General features: G+C 40.5%; 1 protein-coding gene across 1 annotated transcript in view; it reads right to left on the bottom strand.

Annotated features, from left to right (window-relative positions):
* Positions 1–1,996: 1,996 nt before the first annotated feature.
* Positions 1,997–24,451, bottom strand: part of SORCS3 (sortilin related VPS10 domain containing receptor 3) — a 559,312-nt gene continuing 536,857 nt past the window's right edge. Inside the window, exons 21-27 of the mRNA XM_037159520.2 lie at positions 18,932–19,055; positions 17,425–17,537; positions 13,529–13,660; positions 11,730–11,829; positions 10,242–10,347; positions 4,618–4,778; positions 1,997–3,746 (exon numbers count right to left, since the gene is read on the bottom strand). Coding sequence (XP_037015415.2) covers positions 3,682–3,746; positions 4,618–4,778; positions 10,242–10,347; positions 11,730–11,829; positions 13,529–13,660; positions 17,425–17,537; positions 18,932–19,055 — 801 coding nt within the window. The 3' untranslated portion in view covers positions 1,997–3,681. The remainder of the gene's footprint in view (positions 3,747–4,617; positions 4,779–10,241; positions 10,348–11,729; positions 11,830–13,528; positions 13,661–17,424; positions 17,538–18,931; positions 19,056–24,451) is intronic.

The raw sequence follows: 24,451 nt of genomic DNA, 5'->3' as shown, positions 1-24,451 counted from the left end.
ATAACAAATCTGGGGCAAAGAGTGTCCTCACTGGTGGTGAGAAGCCCAACAGAGAAGTAGCTAAAAGTCAGTCTCTTTGCACACTCTCTGCCTTCTGCCTTTGCTGGTCTAGTGCTGAGAACTCTGAGATAACTATGCCAGTGGTGGGCAGAGGCTATATACTTAGCATGGATTAGCTCAAATGAACCAACTATCTCATAGTATAGTGTTTTACCACTTTGTAACTTCATCCTTTTTAATCTGGTAGAGCAATGTTAACAACCCGACATAAAATTAATATGGTAAGAACTCAGATCCCACTGGAAAGCAAAAACAAACACATTTTGAGAATTCACCTTTGAGTGGGATAAGAATATTAGACACTTTACATTATTTGGGAAGCTCAAAACCATTGATAATCCCTTAAAGATATGCAGGTACTCTAGTTATGAACAAGCAGTGATACTGGCAAAAAACAACACAAAACAAAAATTAAAACACTGCTACTCTTGCTTAAAGGTACCATAAAGTTAACTTCTCAATATTTGAGGAAGTTATTTCTATAATATAAATTTATTTTTAAAAATGGTGAATATAACTCAAGAAAAATTATGCTAAGAATATAATACATAATTTTAAATATATTCACAAATCAAAAAAGCCCATCTTTGTTTAATTGTACATCTCCAATTTGAGTTCAGAAGATATGATTCTAGAATAGCTAGTTAGTATCTAAAATATGGAAGCAAATTATTGACCAAAGCATTTTGATTTCTTGATTTTCTGGGATCCATAGAAATTTAACACATGATTTTCAACACTATAAAAACTAAAACATCCAATGTAGAGCCCTTATTATAGACATTCAGTCCACATCCCCTTATTACCTAATGTGGAGAACAGCCACTCATCCTTCCAAATTTCTCACTCATCACTGGGCAAGAGAAGATCTGTTACTAGTGTGATGCATTGAACCGCATGCAAAAGAAAAAAGAAAAGAAAAGAAAAGAAAAGAAAAGAAAAGAAAAGAAAAGAAAAGAAAAGAAAAGAAAAGAAAAGAAAAGAAAAGAAGGATATGTGTTTTATTGAGTTCCTCTCCTGTTTTTCTTTCTTCTGCTGAAATCTTTAACACCTGAGTTGGAGGTTACAACCTCGCTGCTCACTGGGACCTGAGCTCAGACCGAGTCCATGCAGATACGGAGATGTGTTCAGAAATCCTGGCCACGATCACTGAGGTGGGAAACTTGGATACTGATTCAAATGGTCCATCTAATGAGAGCTCTTCAGGGGGTCGTAGAAAATGAATAGGTAGATTGAACTATTGTTCTCCATTCTTCATGTCCTCTCTCAACTGGAATTACATAGCCATACTTTTTGTCATGGACCTTAGCAGGGTCTTGCACCAGTGTAGGCAGAGTCTATTTCCCTAGACCACTGATCTTGGACATGGCCATGTTGTTTTCTTTGGTCAATGTAATGTAGGTGACGAGTAAATAGGAGGACCATTTTTGGCCAAGACATTAGAGACAATGGATATTCTGCTGGCCTCACTTGGAATTCTGTAATTCACCATGGTGGGGGCAGGTAACATACCCTGGGTAGCTGCGGGTGTTGGAAAGATGACAACTCGTGGAGCAGACCTGAAGCAACAGAAGCCTGAATCCAAACTCATCAGGAGAGCCTGCTCAGTCCCAACTGAGCCCAGCCAAATCACAGCCAACCTAAAGACACACAAAAAACCATAAATATCTGTTGCTATAAGCTATTCCTTTTTTTTTTTTTTTTTTGCCATTTGGCATATTGCAGCAATAGATAACTGATAGACTAGATAAAACTGCCCAAAGAAATCTCAGACACATATCCAGCTTTGATGTACAAAAATACATTTATTTTCAACAATTTCAAAACCACTGTCTTTTTTTTACAGTAGAAATATTCAAATGGAACAATAAAACCAAGAACAGTATATATACATATACTGTATATATAGATACGACTCATGCATTTATATTCCATTGTTTAGTACAAGTATTGCAATTGTCTGCCCCATTTAACCCTTGAAACAAAAAAGCAGGATCTTTTGAAATACTCCTAATCCTGACCTATGCTGTAGCCAGACGATGCACATCACGTTCTCATAGAGAGAAATGTGAACGACATCCCACAAATATTAATGGGTGAAATTTTGGCCTTTCCTCCCATATATATATATATATGTATATATACACAGTGTATCATTTTCTAAAACAGTGTGCACAGGCTGAGCCTGAAAATTAAAAACTGCTTACAGCATGGCTTAAAGGGAGCCTACGGAAAACAACTGGCATGTCTAAATGTGTGAAGGGGCAGGTGCTGGGAAGGAAAGTACTCGTGTCGGGAGCCACTCACTCCAGGGGCAGGAGCTATCTTACGGGAACTGAAGGCAGACGTTTGACTTTAGGGAAGTTGTGTACATCTGACAAGCAAACAGCACAGCTTTGCTAAAATCATCTTTTGACTAATATCATTAAAGACTAGACCCCTATTTGGCCCACAAGGTTTGCCTGGACTCACGATTCTAGAAATGACACTTCCCTCCAGACCCCAGTAACCCCTCCCCTGCCAAGTCACTTGCTGGCCTGAATCTAGTGTCCAGAGGACTACTCTCAGCTAAAAATAGCTCAGGAATCTTCCAGAAACACTATCCATTTCTTTGGAATCCAACCAGAAAGCAGATTCACTGTTGTTTTTAGATCTGTTGCCTGGCTTTGTTAGAGAAGAGCATTTTCTCGTGCTGACATCCTGCATTTCGTCCTCCTGGAGGGGAACCCTTGTCCTCCATCTGGATCTCAGTTTGAAGTCTCTGGCGGGTTTCATCTCGCAACTTCTTCCATGTCACTGATGGAACAATAAGACTCCATGTTCCATGATATTCCTATAGTCCTTCCTTTACGAATCATCCCAAAGAAGTTCCCCTTCCCGAGCCCCCCACCCCATATACATAAGTGGCAACCAGCTATGGCATGGACACAGAGATGCAAGAGTTAATTGTGACAGACAACTGGAGAGCATCCAGAACCCAACACGTCAACCAGGCCTGGGGTTGGTCAGCTCTGAGGGTGAGTGCATAAGCCAACACACACATCTTTCTTTTTTCTGTTTTCTTTTTTACTAAACATTAAATTATTTCTTAGGAAATAAAAAGCTATTTACATTGTAATTATATACAAGAAGCCATCAGTAGCCTCACTATTGACATGCACGAGGCAGGGCCTCCTCCCTGAAGGTGTGCACTCTTGCTGCAGCTAGTTCACGCCCCACCAACCTACCTCCTGCAGATCTAACTGGGAAATGGTTGATGTTTTAGGTGCATGTGCTAGGGGATGAGGTTGTTGGTGATTCGGGGGATAGGAGGTTAATGAAAAGCCAATCCAACTTATAAAAACATAGAGAGACCACAAGGAAAAAGAGAGTCCTTGAACCATTAATGGCAGAATAAAGCAAGTGCCCATAGCACAAATATAGCCATTTATCCTTTTTATCTCATTTTAATCAGCTATGAACACCTCCCAAAGCTAAGTAAGCATCTGCCTGCTATTTATGAAGGGGCCCTTGGTAAACAAAGGGTAAAAAAAGACATTTCATTTGCTTCCATAATAATAGTAATAGTAATCATCAAAAATAAAAAGTCAGAGAGATGGTTGACCACGTGGCTTGTTGGTGTTAAACACTAGTGCAGTTGGGAATCTCCTTTGTGCTTTCGCTGTTTGCAATGGTGGCAATGCCTCCTGCAGGGGACAGAGAGAGAGAGAGAGAGGGAGAGAAGGGTGTAAGTTTCATAAGGGGAGGAGTCTGTGTTTGATTTCCTGCTCAATACAAAGCCACAGGTGCTTAATATGCACTTATTTAACAGGGCACCTAGATATTCTATCCCGTAAGCTCACTGGCTTATCTGACCTACATCTAAAGTTTGCCATCTCCCACACCAGCGTAATAGGTAGAACAACACCTTGCCATCTTATCCTCTACTAATACTCTGCTCTAATACTTATACTCCATCTATAGTGATAGGCACCATGCACTGAACACTTACTCTGTGGCAGGCACTGTGCTAATTGACATAATATCACTCCATCACCACAAAAGTCTCTGAAGGTAGGTACTATTATTCCTATGTCACAGATGAGGAATATGAGGCACAAGGAAGTTGTAGAGCTCATAGACTGGCAGGGCAAGGGGATTGTCTGAACAATAAAATGGACCCGGGTTATCGGATGGCAGAGCCCCCATTACTGTGATTATTAATGAGGACATGGAATGCTTTCTTGTGTGGTTCATGATCATGTGCTGATAATTGTTGTTTTTATTGTTGTTCATGCTTTTGCTTTATAGGAGGGAGAAAAAGAAAAAACTCAACAGTGATGGATAATGGGCCTCATCCCTCCCCAACTCTGATTTCAACAATTTCAAACTTGCTCTACTTTTAAGGGAAAATAATTTTGCCAATTTGATGTGTCCAGAGGTGGCAGGCAAATTTTCAAACATGACTGTGCCACTGCAGCCAGTTCTGGAACTATCTGAAGAACAGGCCTAGCCGGTTGGCTGACTGAGGGTGTAGAGGACAGAGGACACAGGAGCTTGTGGTACCAGCACACATACCTATGACCCGGGTGTCCAGCTCTTTGTCCAGCAGTTCCTCAGGCTCGGTGAAGTCACTGAGTGTGATTTTGGGGGCGTTTTCACTTTGGCTCACTGACCCAATCATCTCCTGCTCCTTGTCATGTTGAACTTGAGCATAGATGTTAATCCAGGGGATTTTCCTACATGGTCGGGAGTAAAATCAGATTATGATCACAGAACATATAGAACTTGGGCATTTGGAAACCCTGGGCGATAAGCCAAAGGAAGATGCTAGGCCAATGTCATGGAAAGGGAATGGTCACCCAGACACAGGTGTCATGAAGCCAAGAAACAGAGTGTCAGAGACCAAGATGCCCAGGGGATATGTAAACCACAGAACTCCCTGAGGAATGCACTTTCTTCTGGAGCAAAAACCAAGCCAGAGTAAACAGAAAGGCAATGCTCTCTATCATGTATGCACTAAAATCCTTATAACATTTATCTACTAATAAGAGTTTAAAGGAGCTGGATTTTGAGACTCATAGGGCTGTATCATAGTGCGAAGACCTTTTTTTTCTCCCTAAATTTGCATCAATTTAACCAATTCATATTGGTTTCCTTTATGAACAGTTAAGAAATAAAAAATGTATAGCCATTGCTAGTATTTTTTTTCAGAACATTATTCATGAGCCAAGTATCTTAAATACTTCCATAGTCAGTTTCCTCATCTGTTCAATAGGAATAACAATAGCTTCCTTTTAAGATTGTAGAGAGGATTAAGGCAAAGATTAAGAGACGTTCACTTTTTTCAAAGACACAAAAGTAGTGGGTTTGGAAAAAAGACAGACAGACTTGAGGTTGGAAGAACAGACAGGTTCAAGTTAAAATTGCAAAGGTTTATCTCCTGACCCACCTCTATGTATCTCCTGACCCACAGTGTTCCAGCTTTTGAATTCCTACAGTCCAGCATTTCTCAAACTATAAAGTGATTATACTTCCCCCAGGTTCTCATTAAAGCCTTGTGTGATCAGGAATGCTTAAGATTAAGCATTAGGATTGAGAATCTTTGCTTTTGTGCCTGTATTGGTCTGGACAAGGTGGGTTGAAATGTTGCATTTCTGCCAAGCTCAGATGATGCTGATGCTCCTGCTCTGAGACCCTAACTTTGAGTTGCAAGACTCTAACCATCAAATTAATCCCATCCCGGGACTTCAAAGCAACTGTTCCCCCTGTAACACACCCCTTTCTATTCATCTCATGATAGTGTCATTCAGAACTTGGCTTACATGTCATTTCCAAGAGATCTCTCCGGACCACCCAACCTCTCCTTTTATAAATATGTAATGAGATAGTGTCTATGAAAGAAATGAATAGGGCATCTGTTTAAGGTGATACAACAGACAGCATCTGTGACTTGTTCTCTGTCTCTCCAACTAGACTAAAAGTCCGATGTGCATAAATATATTTTTATCTTCACTGCTATACACGTAACTGAGCACAGTTCTTGGCACATGGTTCACATTCAGTAAGAATTTGTTGAATGAATAAATGACCTTAAACCATGGGCTCCTTCTATTTCCTATTTTCATATTATGCTCTCAAACAAAATAAACACAATGCTTTTTATCTTGGAATATTACATCCAGAAGAGATCTTTCTATCTCATTAAACAATTGGGAGATTGGACTGATGTTCATACATTTCATGAAGCTGATCACTGGCATAGATGTTATTAGAATTTGAAACATTTGACAACCACCCCAATCTAGAACATTCTGTGCATTTCGCTCTGTTGCTGTGTCACCAACCAGTAATATTTTCAAGCTTCTATATCCCACCCCCACTCTAATCTCCACTGGATGTACAGTGTGGGGGCATTTAATTGGGCTTTCCTATAACTAATTCATAAGGAAAGATAAAAAAAATAGGTTTAAAACATGGGTCATTTCTAACCTTCCCCCAGCATTCAGTTTTCATGTTTAATCGGAGGTATCCTCGTGACTCCTACTGGTCTGAACCAGTTTAATATAATTTACAAGAACCTTGAATGAATAGACTATGTGAGGCAGCAAATCATAGGCTCTCTAAATGTTCCTAATTAAAAATTTATGCTGGCCCCTACTTTCTTATCTAAATAAAAGTGCAGCCTAATGACTTAGATTTCTTCTAATCATAAAAGTACATATTACTCATGAACATCGGGATGAACTGTAATATTTATTAGGTGCTGGGGGCAGTAAAAGCATTCCTGATCACGCAAGCCTGTATAACTTCAGAGTTGTAGCTAGAGTTCACTGTTCCCCCTACCCTCAGGCGCCTTCCTGCTCTCCTAATGATACCTCTGAGGATTGGGATAAATTTGCCCTTATAAAGGTTGTTCATTTATTTCAGTCTCTAAAAACAGGCAGATTCCTTCAACATTTTTAATTGATGCTTGGAAGAGAATAAATTTTACATGTTAACAATTTTCAGCATTTCAGAATTTGTCAAATTACATTTCATTTCTTAACACATCCACTTGTAGGACTGTTGAGAATCTAAGTCAAGACTAAACCCAAAGTTTGCAGATAAGAAATGTGGGAAGTAGTCGTAGCGGCATGTCTTGGGCTCCACATTCATGGAGATTCAAATAAGTGCAGGAAGATGGATCAACCCGAGTCCCTACAAAAGCTTCAGTTTTTATTTGTTTGTTACAACTATGATAAGTGCTAGAAGCCCATGGGAGGAAATTGAGAGTCAGTGAAGTGGGCTTCAGACTATGATGAAAGCCTTACTTAAAAAAAATACTGGAGAATGTTTTCTCAGGTAACCAGGAAAAAAATGAATCTATAGTATAGAAAGAAGGCAGAGTGTTCAGAAAATAAAAGCCATCTTATAATGATTTTTAATTATCTTGCCTAACATCAGTCATAGCAGTCACCATAGAAGAACAAGATCAAATGTGAGAGACAGGGTGATATTTACTTAAAATAAGCTTGGGGCTCATGGTATCGCTATTCTCCTTCCCCTGTTAAGTGAGCGCTTAGGGTACTGAGATGGTTTTCAGTGCGTCGCACACAGTAGACACTCAGTGAGTTTTTGCTGAATGAATGGTTTAATGAGTTAATCCTGGTGATTAGAGAGAGAAAGTTTGGGGTCTGAAAATTCGGCATGCCTAGTGATCTGAAAACAAAAACAAAACTGTCCTTTCTCTACACTGTGTTATCCAAGTGTTCACTGGGAAGGTTTAGGCACTGAAATTTAAGTTAACAAAAGTTAAATAAAATTTAAAATTCAGTTCCTTGATCATATTAGTGACTACTGTGTTGGACAGTACAGCTTATGGAGCACTTTCATCTTTTGGACAATAGTAAATGAAGCAAAGGAGACTCTAGAACTCAGGGGCAAGAACTTGACCTTACTCGTCAGCAAGCCAGGCACAGTCCAATATGCCATCACTGGAGTTCCTTGTGATGAGGAGGAAAAGAGACCAAAGAAATTAAAGAAGATCCAACTAGACCTCCACCACAGGCCTTAAACATTGGGAGGAGAACTCCCAGAAAAAGAGGCTAGAAAAACAAAGGTAACTGCTGACTGGTAACTTTTATCTGACTCCTTTGTGTATCTAGTTTGCCTGGTGTTTGTTTCTGGTAGGCTTGGCTGCATGATTCACCGTCAGGGACATAGAAAGGTTGCCTACTGTTTAGGGACTACAAAGGTAGGATAATTCAGAGATGGCACTACCTGGCATAAATCCAAGTATTGAAGTGTATACATTTAGAGACCCCTACATTAACAAGTTGACTGGGGAGTTTGGCAGCATTTCCAAGAGAACAGAAAACTCTGTAAGTCCTTGGGTAAGTCTTGCCTTAATTTCTTGACACCTGACAAAAATACATTTTTGCAGGACTTCTACTGACCCTTGTCCTCAGCAAGCATGGAATTTTAGGGGCCAGGTGAGTAAATTTGGGATAGTTCATCTTCAAGCTGCAGCAACCACCAGCCTTCCCAACAATCAAATACTTAGATGAATAAAAGTGTGCTTTGCTTGTAACTGAAGTACATCCATAAATGGGTGTTGCCTTGACCAGACCATTTCTCAATTGAATCTTTGCTTTCTAACTGTAATATGAAGGGTTTCCCCCTTATTTTCAAAGGGAACATGGCAGGTGGGCTGACAAGCTTGATCCAAGAGAACCTAAACTTATACGGCTCTACAAATTGAGTAGGAAGGTAAACCTCATTAGGTCATTCTGGTGGAGGGTGTTGAAGGATTCCTGCTGTTCTGCATAATGTAGAGATGGAAAATAAGTAAAACTGGTATTTTGAAGCCTGCGATATTCGCTAGAGGAGAGCTAAAGGGAGCAGGGAAGGGGTGGACTGGAGCACCTTTAACACTAATCTCTTCCAAAATCTAAATGCATTACATTTAATGGCCAGGAACACTCCCAGGACCAAGTAGGCTTTCAAAACTCATCTGATGATAGTTAATAATAGTCCTACTTTACCCAGGCTTCCTATGAAGCACATTTATATGCCAATGATATGATTTTTGTGAACCTACTATGAGCCAGTTTGTGACACAGAAGTCACCTTTGGAAGGCACATTTTTTGTTATTTATAATAATAACTTAGATTTGTTGATTATTTAGTATGTACCTGGTACAGATATTATTACATTTAAACCATACACCAAATCTATAAAGTGTTATTGTTTTCCTTTTTTGACAGATGAGGAAACTAAAGTGGCTTAGAGAGCAAATCCAGTTGCCCAAGTTTACAAATGGTAAAAATAAAAATTGGGTCTGTCTTATTTCAGAGGTCATACTCTTAACTAGTCTACCTCTTGGTAGAAGTATTGAATTATTTAAAAAATGGTAAAGAATTATTGATTTCGTTTTCATGTTTCTAAGTAAGTATCCTGTCATATTAGTCCTCCTGGGGAGTAATATATATAGAATTTGGTTTTCATGATCAAATTTCCTTTACAAGCTAGAAAGGAGGGAGGAGGATAAGGTTAATTTTTTTAGATTGTATTTATCTAGTTTTAGAGAGAAGGAAATGGAGGGAGAGAGAGAGAGGAAGACAAACAACCATGTGCCAGAGAAACCTCAATTGGTTGCCTCCTACACACCCCCAACTGGGGAGCTGGCCCACAATCCAGGCTAGTGCCTGCCTGGAAATCAAACTGGTGACCTTTTGGTTTGCAGTATGACACCCATCCCACTGTGCCACACCAGTCAGGGCAAGGTTAAATATTTTTAGCATTCATATTTAAATAGCTGCAGCCCAAGATAAGAAACTGTGTGTGCATGTGTTCATACATGAGCATTTTCTCTACTTACCCACCCTGAATGGTTGCTAAGTTGCAGAAGAAGATACCCTGAATATATGAGACCTTATTTCACAAATTTAGGTGAAGTTCAAAAACTCCTTACAGTTCTCTCAGAGATAATAAATTGATTTCATAGACTATCCTTCATTTCCCTAACTCAATATAGTTCTAAATTAAATAGAGTTCAGATTATTCTTAAACTTATTTATTCCCAGACCCTAAACCAAACAGAGTTTCAAGGAAAATTAATATCACATAACTGGGATGAGTTTTGGAATGTTGGTTGCAAGAAGAACCAGCTCCCAGGAATCTAGCCCCAAGATCAAAATGGAGTGATGGTAGTACATACCTTTTGAACTTGTAGATCAGAAACACAGCCAGGCCAACGAACACCACCGACAAGAGCATCAGCATGGCTGAGCTGCTGCGCCCAGCACTGGAGTCCACCAGTGGAGCTAGGAGGAAAGAATATGCTCACTGGGAAAGTATTAGCTGAAGTGAGTACCCACTGGAGAAAGGAGGTGGGCGGGGGGGTTCCACCTTTCTAGCCAGTCTCCCACTGCCCTGAATGCTATCTGAGCATAGAAAGCTTGGTTTCAATGATGAAATTATATCCCTAATCACCCTAATCATGGCTTCTTATAGAAAGTAAACCCCTCTGTTCTTCCAGAGAGACTTGCCGTTCTTGGTGTAAACTGAGGACACACAATGTATGTCCAGCTAAGGGGAGTGGAAGAAGGACTTAACTGTCCTTTGTCTTATGCAGCCTGAGCATCTGTCAACACAACTGCAGGTAGCTCACGGGGAAACTTTGGATTAAACACTGGTGCAATGCTCCAGTCTCCTTACACTGTTCTGGTGAAACACCGCTGGATGAGCACATCTGGAATCTTCACATCTGGCAGCCTTTAGAGCAATATGGGACATTTAGCAAATAGGCTACTCCAAAGAGCCAGAAGTGTGTGCCAAAAGGGACTGATCTTCTTTTATTACTTTTACAAATCAACCAACTACACTTGATCTCTGTTTCAACTTAAACTTAAGGGATCTGATCTGACTTAACAATCAAGATTTATAGAATCAGAAAATCACAGAAATTAAGAGAGTCTGAGGACTGCCTAATATAATCCCAACTGTTACAGCTTAAAAAAAAAAAACCAAGACCCAAGGAAATTGTAGATTTTCCCCAAGATCATCTAAGGATTCAATAGCAAGGCACTTTTTAAAATTTTATTTTTATTTTATTTTAATTATTGTTCAAGTACAGTTTTCTGTCTTTTACTCCCATAGCAACCTACTCACCCCGGCTCTCCCCACCTCTCTCCCATATCCACCACCCCCTAGTTTTTGTCCATGTGTCCTTTATATTTGTGTCTGTAAACTCTTCCCCTTTTCCCCTGAAATTTCCTCCCCTCTCCCCTTGGTCACTGTCATCCAGTTCTCTATTTCAGTGTCTTTGGTTATATTTTTGCTTATTTGTTTGTTTCGTTATTTAGGTTCCTGTTAAAGATGAGGTCATATGGTATTTGTCTTTCACCACCTGGCTTATTTCACTTAGCATAACACTTTCCAGCTCTTACCCTTTGCTACAGCATGGATGGAACTACAAAGTATTATGCAAGGCACTTCTGAGAAAGTCTTTTTGCCACCTCAACAGGAAGCCTCAAGAAAGATGTAATTAATCTTTCTTAACCATCCCTATGTAAAAGAGCCCTGCCACAGAGCCATTTTCAGGCATTTATGGAGAAGTGTTTGCTAATTATCTCCCCCCTTTTCTCTCCAGGATAGCAGACCACCATACCCATTTTCCCCTGACTCCAAACAGGCACTCACTTACCTAATGTCAGCTGTGTGACATACACAATGACTTGAACCCCTGGCTTCAGTTCAAACTGGACCAAGTTTTGGTTTAGAGCATTAAACAGCATCTCTACAATCTAGGAAAAAAGAGACAGAGGACACATGGCAAGGCATGACCTGTGACAATGTTCCCTCATAGAGTAAGAAACCAGGGTCAACAGGTGAAAAAAAAAGAGAGAGAGACCATGTTAAATCAGAGGACAGGCTATTGGGACATCTGTATCAATATGGTTCCCTTAGAGCACTATAAAGCCAAAAAAGTAATTGACATTATTTGCTTATACTGGAGACAATAATGAGACAGAAAGAGGTATGTCCAAAGTCACCTAGTAAATTCCAGTTGATAACGGTCATTGATGTTTCCTTCAACATTTAGTTCACTGCTCTTTTATCCATGCCTTTTAACTTACAATAGAAAACTCTTCAGTGGGTTCCAGTGAAAGAAAGTCGACCCATCATTAGTTCTTTAATCTGATCAAGTAATACACAGAGGGTAGAGAGGCCCTGTCAGGACTAAGCAGGCACATATACCCCAGCCCACCCCTCTGCTTCCCTTTAGAGATAATGGGAGGCAAGCATCAAAGTGGAAGCTGCCTCCTTTTTATGGGATAATTTTTCCTTTTCACTTTTCCCCAGCAAATCTCAGAACACATAACATCAATTTAATCACTTGGTAATTCCCTCATGGAAGCATAGGCAGACTTAGGCTGCTGTCCCTAATGCTTATCTTGCTGTACGTGCCTTCATATCACAGCTGCTATTTGTCACCGTAATTACCGATTTATCTAAATGGATGGATATTGTAGTTTCCAAGTATAATTCACACATGCCACTTGCTAGTTCAGAATAAAGAGATCTTGTAAAAGTGATGCATGCATTAGCTGAGTTTATTTCTGGCCAAGTTCACTACGCAACCCTGAAGTGCAAGGATCTACTCCACTTCCCAGAGAAACAACTGTGATGACATCTGTGCTGCTTGAGATCTGAGACAAACTGAGGACAGATGTAGGGATGGGGTGTGGGCCAGGTGAGGAGCAGAGGGATGTGGAAGATATACATACAATGATCACCTGCTACAGGGGCAAAAGTGTTTGATTCATGCCGGGTTTTCGCAGCCTCATTCTCACTTATTGTAACCTCTGACTTAGCATCAGGGGAAGGGAGGGGAGGGTGGAGCAGAGCACAGACACCAAGACCCCAGTATGAGCAGGGACTGAGGGAGAAGCATGGGGCCAACCATCTCCTTTTCTTCCTGGATACTATGCTGATCACAGGAAGTAACTGTCCCTTTGGTAAGGACCACAAATCAGTCTCATTTGGAAATGCTGCTTCCTTGGTCAAGGTAAGATGAGGCAATCCATCTCTCTCCACAGAAACATGTTTAAAGCAGTTCATGTTCTCCCCAGAAGCAGAACTTAGATTGACTAGGATCTTTAAAGATAGAAAGCAACATTTTCCCAGCAAAAGAGAAACTCAAATTTCCCTCTCTTTCACCCACCTCTCTTTCTGCAGGGACAAGTCACTGTGTGGAAGATACGAGCAAGGTGTAGGGATGCCAACTGTTGGAATGAATGATGCTGATTGCTCCCGTCTGTGTGCATCTGTGTTTATTTTGGATTAGGCTGATTATTTTTCAAAGCCCTGAGTTTGGACAAATAGTAGCAGGCTGATGGGCCAATGGGAGAGAACGTCTCCCTGTTTAGATGGAATTAACTTTGGGTCCCCCTAGAATGTGAGGTGCACACTAGTGTTCTAGCCAAGTTCACTTTCACTTACTTGTTCCAGGTCCCCTTCATTGCCTTTCCGCCTCTCCGTCAAGTTCTTTGGGGGGAGGATAAAGAGCTCTGCTGACGTAGGGAGGCCAGGGAACACAGCAACCAGGATCTGGTCTTCTGGGACCCCAGTTACCTGCAAAGGTGTGCAAACCAAAGAGTGAAGTCATAGGGGAGCTAGCCTTCCCTGAGTCAATGACAAGAAGCAGAACATGCACAGGTTTAAGGCTTATATGTTTTTTAAATACAGCACTTTAGGTACAGGATCCAACTGACATTCAGGCCTTGTTTCTGTTTTCCACTAGAAGCGCTAGGTAAGGAATTATTAGTTTCACAACCTCCTCTGCTCTTACGTGCATTTTTACTGAAGCTTAAATAGTATTACAAATAATTTCCAAATTATTGTTTGCTGGGAACATTTGCAAAAGCTCCCTGCATATTTTGTTTTTCTGCACTAGAGTTCTGGATAACACATGAACAGAGACTGGCTGCAAATGAGGAAGAAGAAGTTATAAACAAACCTGGGAAATGCAAATGAAAGGCGAAAAAGCAAAGCAGCACTGGTTTTCACTTACTAAAGCAGGATTTTTTATTAACTTCAAACAGCTAATATTGGTGAGGCTTCAATTGAGAGGTCCCCTCATTTGTTGCTGGCAGCAGTAAAATCAGTATAGACTGCCAATTTGTTTTTCAGGGGACTTTGAGGCCATAAAAATTTGCAGGCCCTTCATTCAATTACTGTAACTTGGAGTGTTTGTCCTAGAGAAATATCCCAAAATATAGAAATAAGGCATATGCAGAAGGACATGCTCTCATCCTTACTTCTAATAGCAAGTAAGTGGGGAAAACAGAAGTATTTGAAAAAATTAAGTAAATAATGACATCATCAATCTGATGGAATGTTTCTCCACCATTAGGATGACAATTAGTGCCGTGAGCCAATATGAAAAAAAACTCATGATAGCTGCATTCTAATCTATGTCCTTCTATTTCTTTGGTTACAACTCTATAAAAATAAGAGTGTATCAGAGTAAAAGAGCAAAACAAAACACTAAAAGTTATGTTAAGATGCTGAGATTGTGAGTTAATTTTTCTATTCTTGAGTGTTTAGTAAAAGGAGTGTTTATGTTGCTTTATGATAAAAACTTAAATGGAAGCTTCTGTCTGAAAGCAAATTCCTAATGAAAACAAAACTCTTGAGTTTTCCCACTATAAAGCAGATGACTATTCTTTCTTTTGTGTCTCCTGAAGGTCTTACCCAGAACAACACTTCTTGTGCCAATCCATATATGATGATGTCATTTTTGATTTGGCAGAACTACTAGCCTCCTCCTTGATGATCTCTGCTGAAAGTGACCTCTTCCATGCCAGCGTCCTGCCCTCACCCCTCCCAGTGCACTACCTGCAGTCACAGGGGACTTAGATCACGTCCACTGTGACAGATGAGTACATCCATCAGTATAGTCTTTTCTCTGATAGCTTATCGTATGTTTGCCCAGACCTGCCTGAGGGGATTTGCCATCAGCTCACTCTTCCAAAGATGCCTGGCAAAGCAGAGACTCAATAAATAGTTGCTGGGTTGCATGGAAGTGGTGGGGTTAGTTGTTTCCCATTTGCTCAGCTTTATAATTAGATGTAGAGATTGGAGTTCACTCTCGGGAATGTGACAACAAACAGTGAAAGGGTCAACTTGAGAAGAAGTAATAAGCAGCAGTCAGAAACCTAGCGTCCACCATGGGTACCCCCTTGGGACCTGAGCTGTCTTCACCAGAGGCCTCAGTGTATCCTGCTGGAAGGTAAGAGCCTGGGTAGCAAGAAGTCTAGGTGCCCGACCGCATCAGGGAAAGAAGGCTTATCCTAACCAGTCACAGTAAACAAGCCTCCAGGGACCAGGCTGATGTCAAAATGCAAAGAATTACCCCATGGAGGGAAGTGGCTAAGCCGTGGCTGGTGTGACCCTTTGTCCTAGGCAACTGTCATCTTGGAGAGCATCATGGAGAGCATCAATCAGTAAGTTGGGGACCTTGGAGCTATGTGTCTGGAGTCATTCAACCTCATTCAGAGGGACATACGAGTGATTTCTTAATGATATTTAAGACCAAGGTATCAACTGGCATGGCTGATTATTATTATTAGGATTACTATTATAATTACCAAGTTATTTATTTAAAAGCTTATATGTTTTTAATAAATCAAATTATATAAAATACAACATAATTATGGATGTTTCACAGTCAAAGGCATCCAAGAATGGCCTCATTTTAATCCTTTTCTATGAGCAATCTCTTTGTTAAAAGATTTGAGGTAAAGTCCATCCTTTGGACAATTCCCCATAGGAATGCTCTTATGTCTCCACTTTTACTCATTCTTCTTGCTTTCTGTCAGCTCCTTCTTCACATCTGTCCATGCAGCTTTCTCCTCTGTCTTGGAAAGTGTCTGCCCTGCCCCCACACTCCCTGATGGGGCGTGTCTGGGGACTGCCACCACCTCAGCTCCCACCTCTCTACCTCCAGCTGGAACGTCTGCCTGATCTTCAGATCTACATTTCCAGGTCTCCTGGTTATCTTCACCCAGTTGTTTCTCCAAACTCAGATGAAAGATCAAATCATTATGGTTCCCACAGTATGTTCCTCCCTCCCTCTCATTCATACCACATTTTATTGGTCATCAATTCTATTTTTCAACTTCCCAAGTAGCCTTTGAATCCTTCCTCTTCAGGATTTTATTATCTCTGGCCAGGATAACAGTGGCAGTCTTATAACTATCATCTTTTGTGAAATCTTCCCCCACTCTACTTACTTTCTACCTCAGAACCCATCCTCTGCGTTGCCATTAGAATGGATATCTGATTCATAAATCTATTGTCAGGAATTTTTACTAACATTTAAAAAACCCACATTTCACACTTCTCAGTGCCTTTAAGAGGCAGATCAAACCTGTTCTAGCTTCTCAGACCCTTCACAAAATGATTTAACCACACCCCCTGAACATTATCTACCCTAGCCCTTAACACCTAAAGACTGGCTACACTAAACTCTGCAATTTCCAAATATACTGTGTTCTTTCAGTAGTCCACAGCTTTGCACATGCTGTTCATTCCACCTGAAAGATATCATCCTGTTAACTATTACTTATCCCTTAAAACAGTCCAAGTATCTTCTCCAAAAACCATTCTGATAGTTCATAAGTATTTATTGAATCACCAATATGTGCTAAGCTTGCACTTTTCTGAATGAAGTGAATCTCACTTCTTGCCATGCTCTTTTGATATGCAGACAAGCCTCTATCTAGCATAGAACTAGCTGCATATTAGAACTGACCATGTTTTATTCATCATTATATTCTAGTGCCTAGCTCTTAGAAAAGGTTTAACAACACCCTTTCAACTTTCTCTGACCTTGGTTAATTCTAGAAAGTCTGCTGGCACGCTCTGTTTCCTGGCCTTTAGCCTTCTGATCACCATATATGGCCAACAGTGGTCTTGGAATCTAAGTGTCTGATTAAGAAAACCCTTTTGGCAGACAAAAAGTCAGCCAAGTGAATAATATTAGTATAGACTCAATGAGTGGCCCTCATTATCTCATTAAAGAGGTCAAGCTCCTGTCTTAGAAAACAATTAGAATAAATATGGGGCCAATCTCCACCCTCAAACATTGGCCCCTTCCTCTCTCTCTGTCTCTACCCCCCTCTCTCTTTCTTCCTCCACTCCACCCCCCACCATTCCACCATCATTCTTTGACTCCTTCCATTTTTTCCTCTCTCTCTCTCTCTTTTTTTTTTTTTTACAGAAAATCCTAATCAAAGTACAGAATAGTGGTTTTTATCTATGAAAAGTTATCCTGGAGGACACCATCTGGCACTTTGTTCATAAAGATTTAAACAAATATATAGCCCACTTACCTTAACCAGAGCTCTCTTGATGACATTGCCAATATCTTGCCTCCACTCTGGAATGTCAGGATTGTGGTAATCCAGGTTAGGAGAGAATGATAACAGCTGGGACTGGAAATACTCTGTAAGAAGAGAGAGTGTGTGAGTGATGCTGAGAGCAGGTGTGAAAGGCGAGAAGACTCCACACTCCCCATGCTTTAGGGAGAGGGTCTGCTCTTTCTTATAGACTCAATTACAATTCCTTCTTTTCAGCCTGTCCCTTGGCCTCTGAAAAAAAGTGGGATTTGATGACTGGAAAGAGATTTGTACTCCTGCCATTTTTTCTTAGTTCCTAATATCTTAGGTGCTTCTTATAAAAAAATATTACCTGAAATGAAAAGTATAAAACCCCCAAAGAAGGAGACTTTTGCTAGTGTAAGTGGTACCATACAGAGCCAGTGACGAATCATTAACAAGTTGGACTTAATGAGAATAGAATCCTTTGTCCTCCCCCCACTCCCTTGTTCATCCTGCCGGCACCACCTCAGGGCTGGGGTGTGGGAGGACCAGGAAGAAGGTTGAAACCTTGGATCTAGGGTGTGGCCAATGTTTAATTTCTTGATCTGGTTGGTGAGTACATAGCTTCGTTCACTCTGGGTAATTCATGGAGCTAAAACCCTTATGTTTACTTTTCTGTATTATATTTATACTTAAATAAAAATGTTCAGTTAAAAAAATCTTCTAGATGCCCAATGAGAGAGCCTGAGCATCATGTTTGCAATAAATATAGGAAAAGCCCAGAGGAGCTAGTACAACTTTCTAGAAAACCCTGGTATAATGACTGTGTTCAGGGACTTGGGGGAGGTTGGGTAAGATGGTGGAAAAAGCACAATTTTATTTAAAATAAATTAAAAAATGAAGAATGGTTCTCCAGGATTCAGAACAGAATACTTGTCCTATTTACCACTCTCCTGCCTTGCTCCGTCCTTATATTTTTAGCCATATGTTCAGCCTTTGCAGCCAATAATATTAGAATCTTCACCAATCAAAAAAGCACATAGGTTATGTGTAGTTCATTTCAGTCCCTGAGCTCTGAGCTCTTCAAGGTCAGGGACCGTGACTCCTCCAACTTTTAAAATCACAAAAAAGGGGCCCTCATCCCCACAAAAAAAATGGGTGCTGTGTGTTTGTTGTAGGTACTTCACTAGGACATCAGATCTAGCAGCTACTATGACAGTTTGCCCAGCTCATGATCATTTCAACTTATGATAAGTCTCTAGCTAATGAGACTATTAGGTTGTGATGTAGACACATCTCAGAAGACAACAAATGCCTGTCTGTGCCCTGCTTCTTTTATCAACCCTGTCTTTATTCAGAAACAAGGCAGGAAAAAGGTTGGGCAACCTATCGTGGACGTGCATCATTTTCCCATGCCCTGGTGGTGAATTTCCAAAGCAATCAGCAGTTGTCACTAGGGTGGAGAGAGGGGATTGGCAGGGTAGGAAGAGGCATCTCAAGGACAATTTTTAGGGCTCACCATGAACTGCTATATCTTTTGTGTCCTGGATGAGAGCATTCCCAGCCGCCACCTGAACAGTGATGGTATTGGTTCCCTCTGCAAGGAACGTGAAGGAAATGCTGCTGTCCAAGGTGATGAGGGGCTAAAGGGAATAGAAAGACCAATTTTAATCCTCTGCATAATATGAAATTTCCTCCTTTCCTGTAAATCTCAGACTGTCAAAATCTGCATATTTGCATATCCCTAAGGGATCCTAACTTGAAAAAGGAAAAGAGAAAATTACACAGCTTCCCAAAACTGTGATTATATCCAGTATCCAAGAAGAGTATTAATAAATTAAAAATACTATAACTGTAATAACTGTAAAGTATTAATCCTGAGAAATAAAGACTGGACATCCTTGACTTTGCTTGTCATTCTGTTCCTTCTCCTGGTGCAAAGTAGAAGCATGTTTTGTAACCTCTTCCTATTGGCTCTGGACATAGAGCCAATATTCTCTTCTGCAATAGTCCACATCTCTCGTATTTTCAACCTGTATTCCACTGGATTGTAAGACTATTCAGAGAAGTGACTGTATTTTATTGATTCCTGTATCATCCACTTTTGGCACAGCTATGCAGATAGCAGAATATATATAGAAGTCAGATTCCTAGTCATAGTATTGGATTTTTATTTTGTTATATCTGTGTTATCCATTTTAAGCCATTTCTAACATTTTAATAGGTTGAAAAATAGATAAACATATATATATATGATCATTTTAATCCTTTTTCTTTTTTGTTTTATTTTCCTTATTATAACTGAGGTGAGGATTTGCCTAGGATAAAAAGAGAAACAGAACACTTTTCCCTGCAAATTAGGATCTTGATTAAATCTGGAGCTTATTGAAGATGAGAGGATGAAGCTCTTGAGATTAATGAGTCACTGTTCAATGGTCATCTTGAGGTCCATGCCCTGTCAATTTCTCCGGTGTATGCAAGGTAAGACTTAATAAGAGAAGGCTTCTCTAAGGCAACTCATAAGGAGATATCACAAACCCAGGTGAGCTGACTCCCTCTTTTTTCCATGTCGGGACAACAATGGGACAGAAAGTAAGCATGTAGCTTGGTACGGATGCAGAGAACATTAAGGGGTGGGTCTCAGCCAGTACTCACAGAGCAAACCCCTGCATCTGAACTGAACATGGCTTAGATGTGGGGGCAGAACCCCACAGAGGCTCAGAGATGTGGCTGTCAGTGACCCTCCTGCAAGACAGGAATTCCTTCCTAGCTCAGAATTTTCAAAAATAACGATTTGATTTCTTCTGCTTTAAAATTCCCTACAGGTGGTAGATATAGGGGCATTCACTATAAAATTATCTCAACTTTAGTGTATATTTGAAGGTTTTAATAATAAAATGTTGGGAAAGAAACGAAAGTAGAAAGGAATCATCAACGTGTTTTTATTTTTCTTGACTCCGTAAATCGCTGTCTGTGATTGCCCTTCTGTTCTGGTACGACGGCCCTCAGCTACTTCTCTTCTCTTTCCCACCTCTCACCACCAGGATATCTTTCTTCCTCTGAGTCACTTCTTCAGGGAACCATCACAACTCCCCGGTCATCTTCTTCAGCTCTCAGTGGTCTGCAGGGCCCCCTCTCCTTTCTCTGTACTCTCTTCTTCTTTTAGATTCAGGTGGTTAGAACTGTGCCAGCCAATGGCATTCTTTTCTGAGGGGACAGGAATACCTCTTATCCCAGCAGGTTTGAACTTCTCCTCATCTAGCTGCTTCCCTAGGAGATCCAGGGGCCAAGCAAGGACACAGAGTAGCAAGACGAGGGAATGCCAACTGAGGTGGGAAGGACGATGCCATTCCACCAGCCAGACAGGGCTCTGAGCCACGGAAACAAACTGTACTGAAAGGCAACACTCTATCTCCGGGTGGCAGGCCCCAGGCTTCACTGCTGGGGAAATGGCAAGAACTAATTTTGTTTTCCAAATTGTTCTTATTTTTCATCAGCTCTTAGGGCATCACAGCTCATATCACCTTCCTTGCAAAGGAACACTCAACAGGATCCTTGAGTTCTTTCTTGCCACTGATATTTAGAGCACAGTGCTAAGTTAAATCAAGTGTTTAAGGTTCATTTACAGGATCCGTTAGGCAAGCAGATGCAATGGTTAAAGCCAGACCTCTGTTAATCCCAGCAAACTGGCCGTTCAGAGCCCCACAGATCCAATAGGTGGCCAGCCGATTGCCTTCTCTGTCTGAGTTTAAGCTGTGTGGCCAGCCCACAGGGAGACTGCTTGGATTAACACTTCATGCCCTGCCTAGGCTGGGCACTACGTCCCTTCCTGCAGAGAACCCCTCACGCATGACAGGTTACTTGTTATCCACTGAGCCCAGCAAGAGACCAACAAAGCTCTGAGTGACTATTTAGTTATGAGACTTCCACTTGACAAATGAATGAAATAGGAAACTTCTGGGAAATCTTTAGATACAGCCTACTCCAGTTTGCCAAGCACAGTAAGTCAAGTTAATACTGAATATCACGCAATCACTTCAATTTCAATGTATGCCTTGATGAAAACTGCCATTCCCCAATTGGGCAGGCTATGCAGTCAATATTCTGGCCTTACTTAAAGTCTTCAGCAGATTATATAGTAATGTGTGAAAAGTGGTTATGATATAAAGTAGCAAAGGCAGAATATGTAATGTGAATATATTATGACTAGAACTATGTAAAATCTCTAAAATATATACAAGAACAGAAAGAAATAAAGTAAAATAATATGAATAGAATATTACCTATGACTATAGAATTAATGTGAAAATTCAGTTTGGAATAAAATTCCTCAAATGTACACACACAAACACACACACATCCAAAAACTCTTCAAGAGTATCTCAGTGTCTAAGTATCAAGGTCCATGAATCTGGTTCTACCTTACATCATGCATTTCAAAATCCGAGTTTCTACAACAAAACAAAAAGCATCCATTTACATCATTCAAACCCACCCATTATCTATCCTCCCACCTTTCATTATATTCTCCAGCTTCTGCTCACGTTTCTGAATCCTCCGTGTTGTTTGAATCAGTCTACACCATCTACACAGGACACAATTATGCCCAAAGCCTTAACTTTATATGCAAATTCCTTTCTTTCCTTTCTGCCTCAATTCTACTGCTCCCCTGAGACCAGCTTAGGACAAACTTCACATATAACCCATTCCATAACCAACAGACTCTATGTCCATCGCCCTGTAGGCCACAGGTAGCAAACACGAGGCCTGCAGGCCAAATGCGGCCCTCCACCTTGTTTTATCTGGCCTGGCACCTTGTTTCCACCCAGCGGCAGCACTGAACTCTCACTTAACTGTTAGGGAGTAGTTACATGTATACAGTCCTAAAATTACATTCAGCCCTTTGAAGGCAATGTGAGACTGATGTGGCCCGTGGTAAAAATGAGTTTGACACCTCCGCTCTAGGTTTGCTGGACTGGGCTAGTAAGAATACATTCCTAAGTACAGTACCTTTTAGTATTGTTACCGCACAGTATCTACAATATCTGTTATCTTACAGCATCTTCTTAGATGTGAACCTCATATTCTCAAATAGATTCTATTTCTTGAAGGCAACAATTGGAATCTACTCTGCTTTGTATTCCTCATGACATGTAACATAAAATACGGGCTCTTGAAGAAGATCCATACAGCTACTGACTCAGTTTCACATTGCGCTGTTAAGTCTGCAGGTATATGAGCTGACGTGTAGATTTCAGGAACACTTGCTCTTTTCTTTTTACTTCTATAGCATACTTGCTCGCCAATCATAATCATTGCATGTTTGTTTATCCTGCCTTCTGTGTGCACTGTAATTTCCTTGAAGGTAGAGGCAATGCTGTGAATGTTCTGATTCCCAAGTGCACCAAGCAGAGGGCTAAACAGAAGGAGTAGGGTATTAATTGATTATTATTGAGAGATCGTTTAACTCAACCACCCGAGTGAACCTGTCCAATTCACCTAGTCACAACACACAAACATGCATACACATATACACACAAAACACTACCTTCTAAGCTAATTAGCCTGTTTTCTCTATACAGTGGGATAATTTCCTCTTTTTCAGTGATGTTCTAATGATTGAATAAAATAATACATATTAAGAGACTCACACAAAGCAGTACTAGGAAAAAAAAACTTAAAATTAGTATTAGCTCCTTTTACAGAACAGGTCAGTTTGCTAGTCTAAGGGAACCAAATAGCTCTAAAATCAGAGGACTCACCATGACACCAAAAACACTCATTCATTTGTGAGCCAAAGATGGTGGTCATGGGATTAATTATTGGATACGGTGTCCACCTTGATGTGCCCATGGCATGGTGCTGCAATAAAGCACTGAAAACATATCTGTTTCAAATGGACTGAGTAATCATTCTTGGAGGTGAGAGGGAAATGCATGGAACCAAGTTAGATTTGTCACCGACATGTAGATGCTATTGATGCAAATGGTGAGCGTGCACAGTAGCAAATGATATGTTCACGTGCTCAGATGTATTCGAAGCCCTTTACATGCCTTTCTTTACTTAATCCTCAAAGCAATATTAGAGTATAGTTACTACTATAATATCTCTGACACTGTAGTGAACAAAACCAGGGCACAGAGAAAAGATAATATTTAACTGAAGACATAGAGCCAAAAAGAATCTGAGTCTGGACTCCAATCCACTATTGTCCTATTTCAAAACCCTTCTTTTCTAATACCTCTCATGCATTATCATTCTCTTGCTTCTTTGGGAACAAAAATCAACTGGTAAGACCTTGCAAATCTTGGTATTTGGGCAACACTTCATGCTCATGTTTAGAGATGGATAATTACTAACCAAAGGAACACCTCATGTCATCATAAATTTTAAAAGCTTTAATGCCCTTCTGTTATTTAAAAATGCCCCTCTCATAACATGGCATAAGACAGATGAGATAGATAGATAAACACTTTATAGCTCGATGTTCATGGATCACACATTAGTATTCTCACTTTAGAGAAATGAACACTGAGCCTCACATCAGGTGATTTGTTCACGCTAACACAGATAATCGTTAGAGAAATTGAATTTGGACTCTCCATCCCTTTATCCACTTTTCTGGTTATTTATCAAATATTTATCAGACACTGTCTCATTTTTCAGTTCTTAGAAGCAGCACTTGAAGAAAAACATGGTGCTGTGGAAAAATGTCACGTCGAAGGTTCCTTGCAGGCTGCTGAGTAAACCCTTGTGTTGATGACCAAGAACTGCCCGCATTACACACACTAGTCTCTCAGTAAAAAAAAAAAAGAATTCCCTGACTAGCGGCCAAAGCCTCACTTCGTCAGAAGAGAAATGAACTTAAATTTCTTCTCCTCACTTACTTTCCACAAATGATTTTTTTTCCCTTCTCCATGCATGTCTGTTGAATTTTGAAGGAAGATCTGAGGGTCTGTAACCTCTGTGAGGCAGACTGATGCAGCTAAAGCGTCCTGGGGCTAAAGGAGAGGGCAGAACCTTGTAGGAGGAGCTTGGA

This window comes from Artibeus jamaicensis, unplaced genomic scaffold (assembly GCF_021234435.1).
Source record: "Artibeus jamaicensis isolate MK-2021 breed Jamaican fruit bat unplaced genomic scaffold, CSHL_Jam_final contig_490, whole genome shotgun sequence".
NCBI lineage: Eukaryota > Metazoa > Chordata > Mammalia > Chiroptera > Phyllostomidae > Artibeus > Artibeus jamaicensis.
Note: the sequence above shows the minus strand (reverse complement) of the source record. Positions and strands in the feature narration are given on the sequence as shown.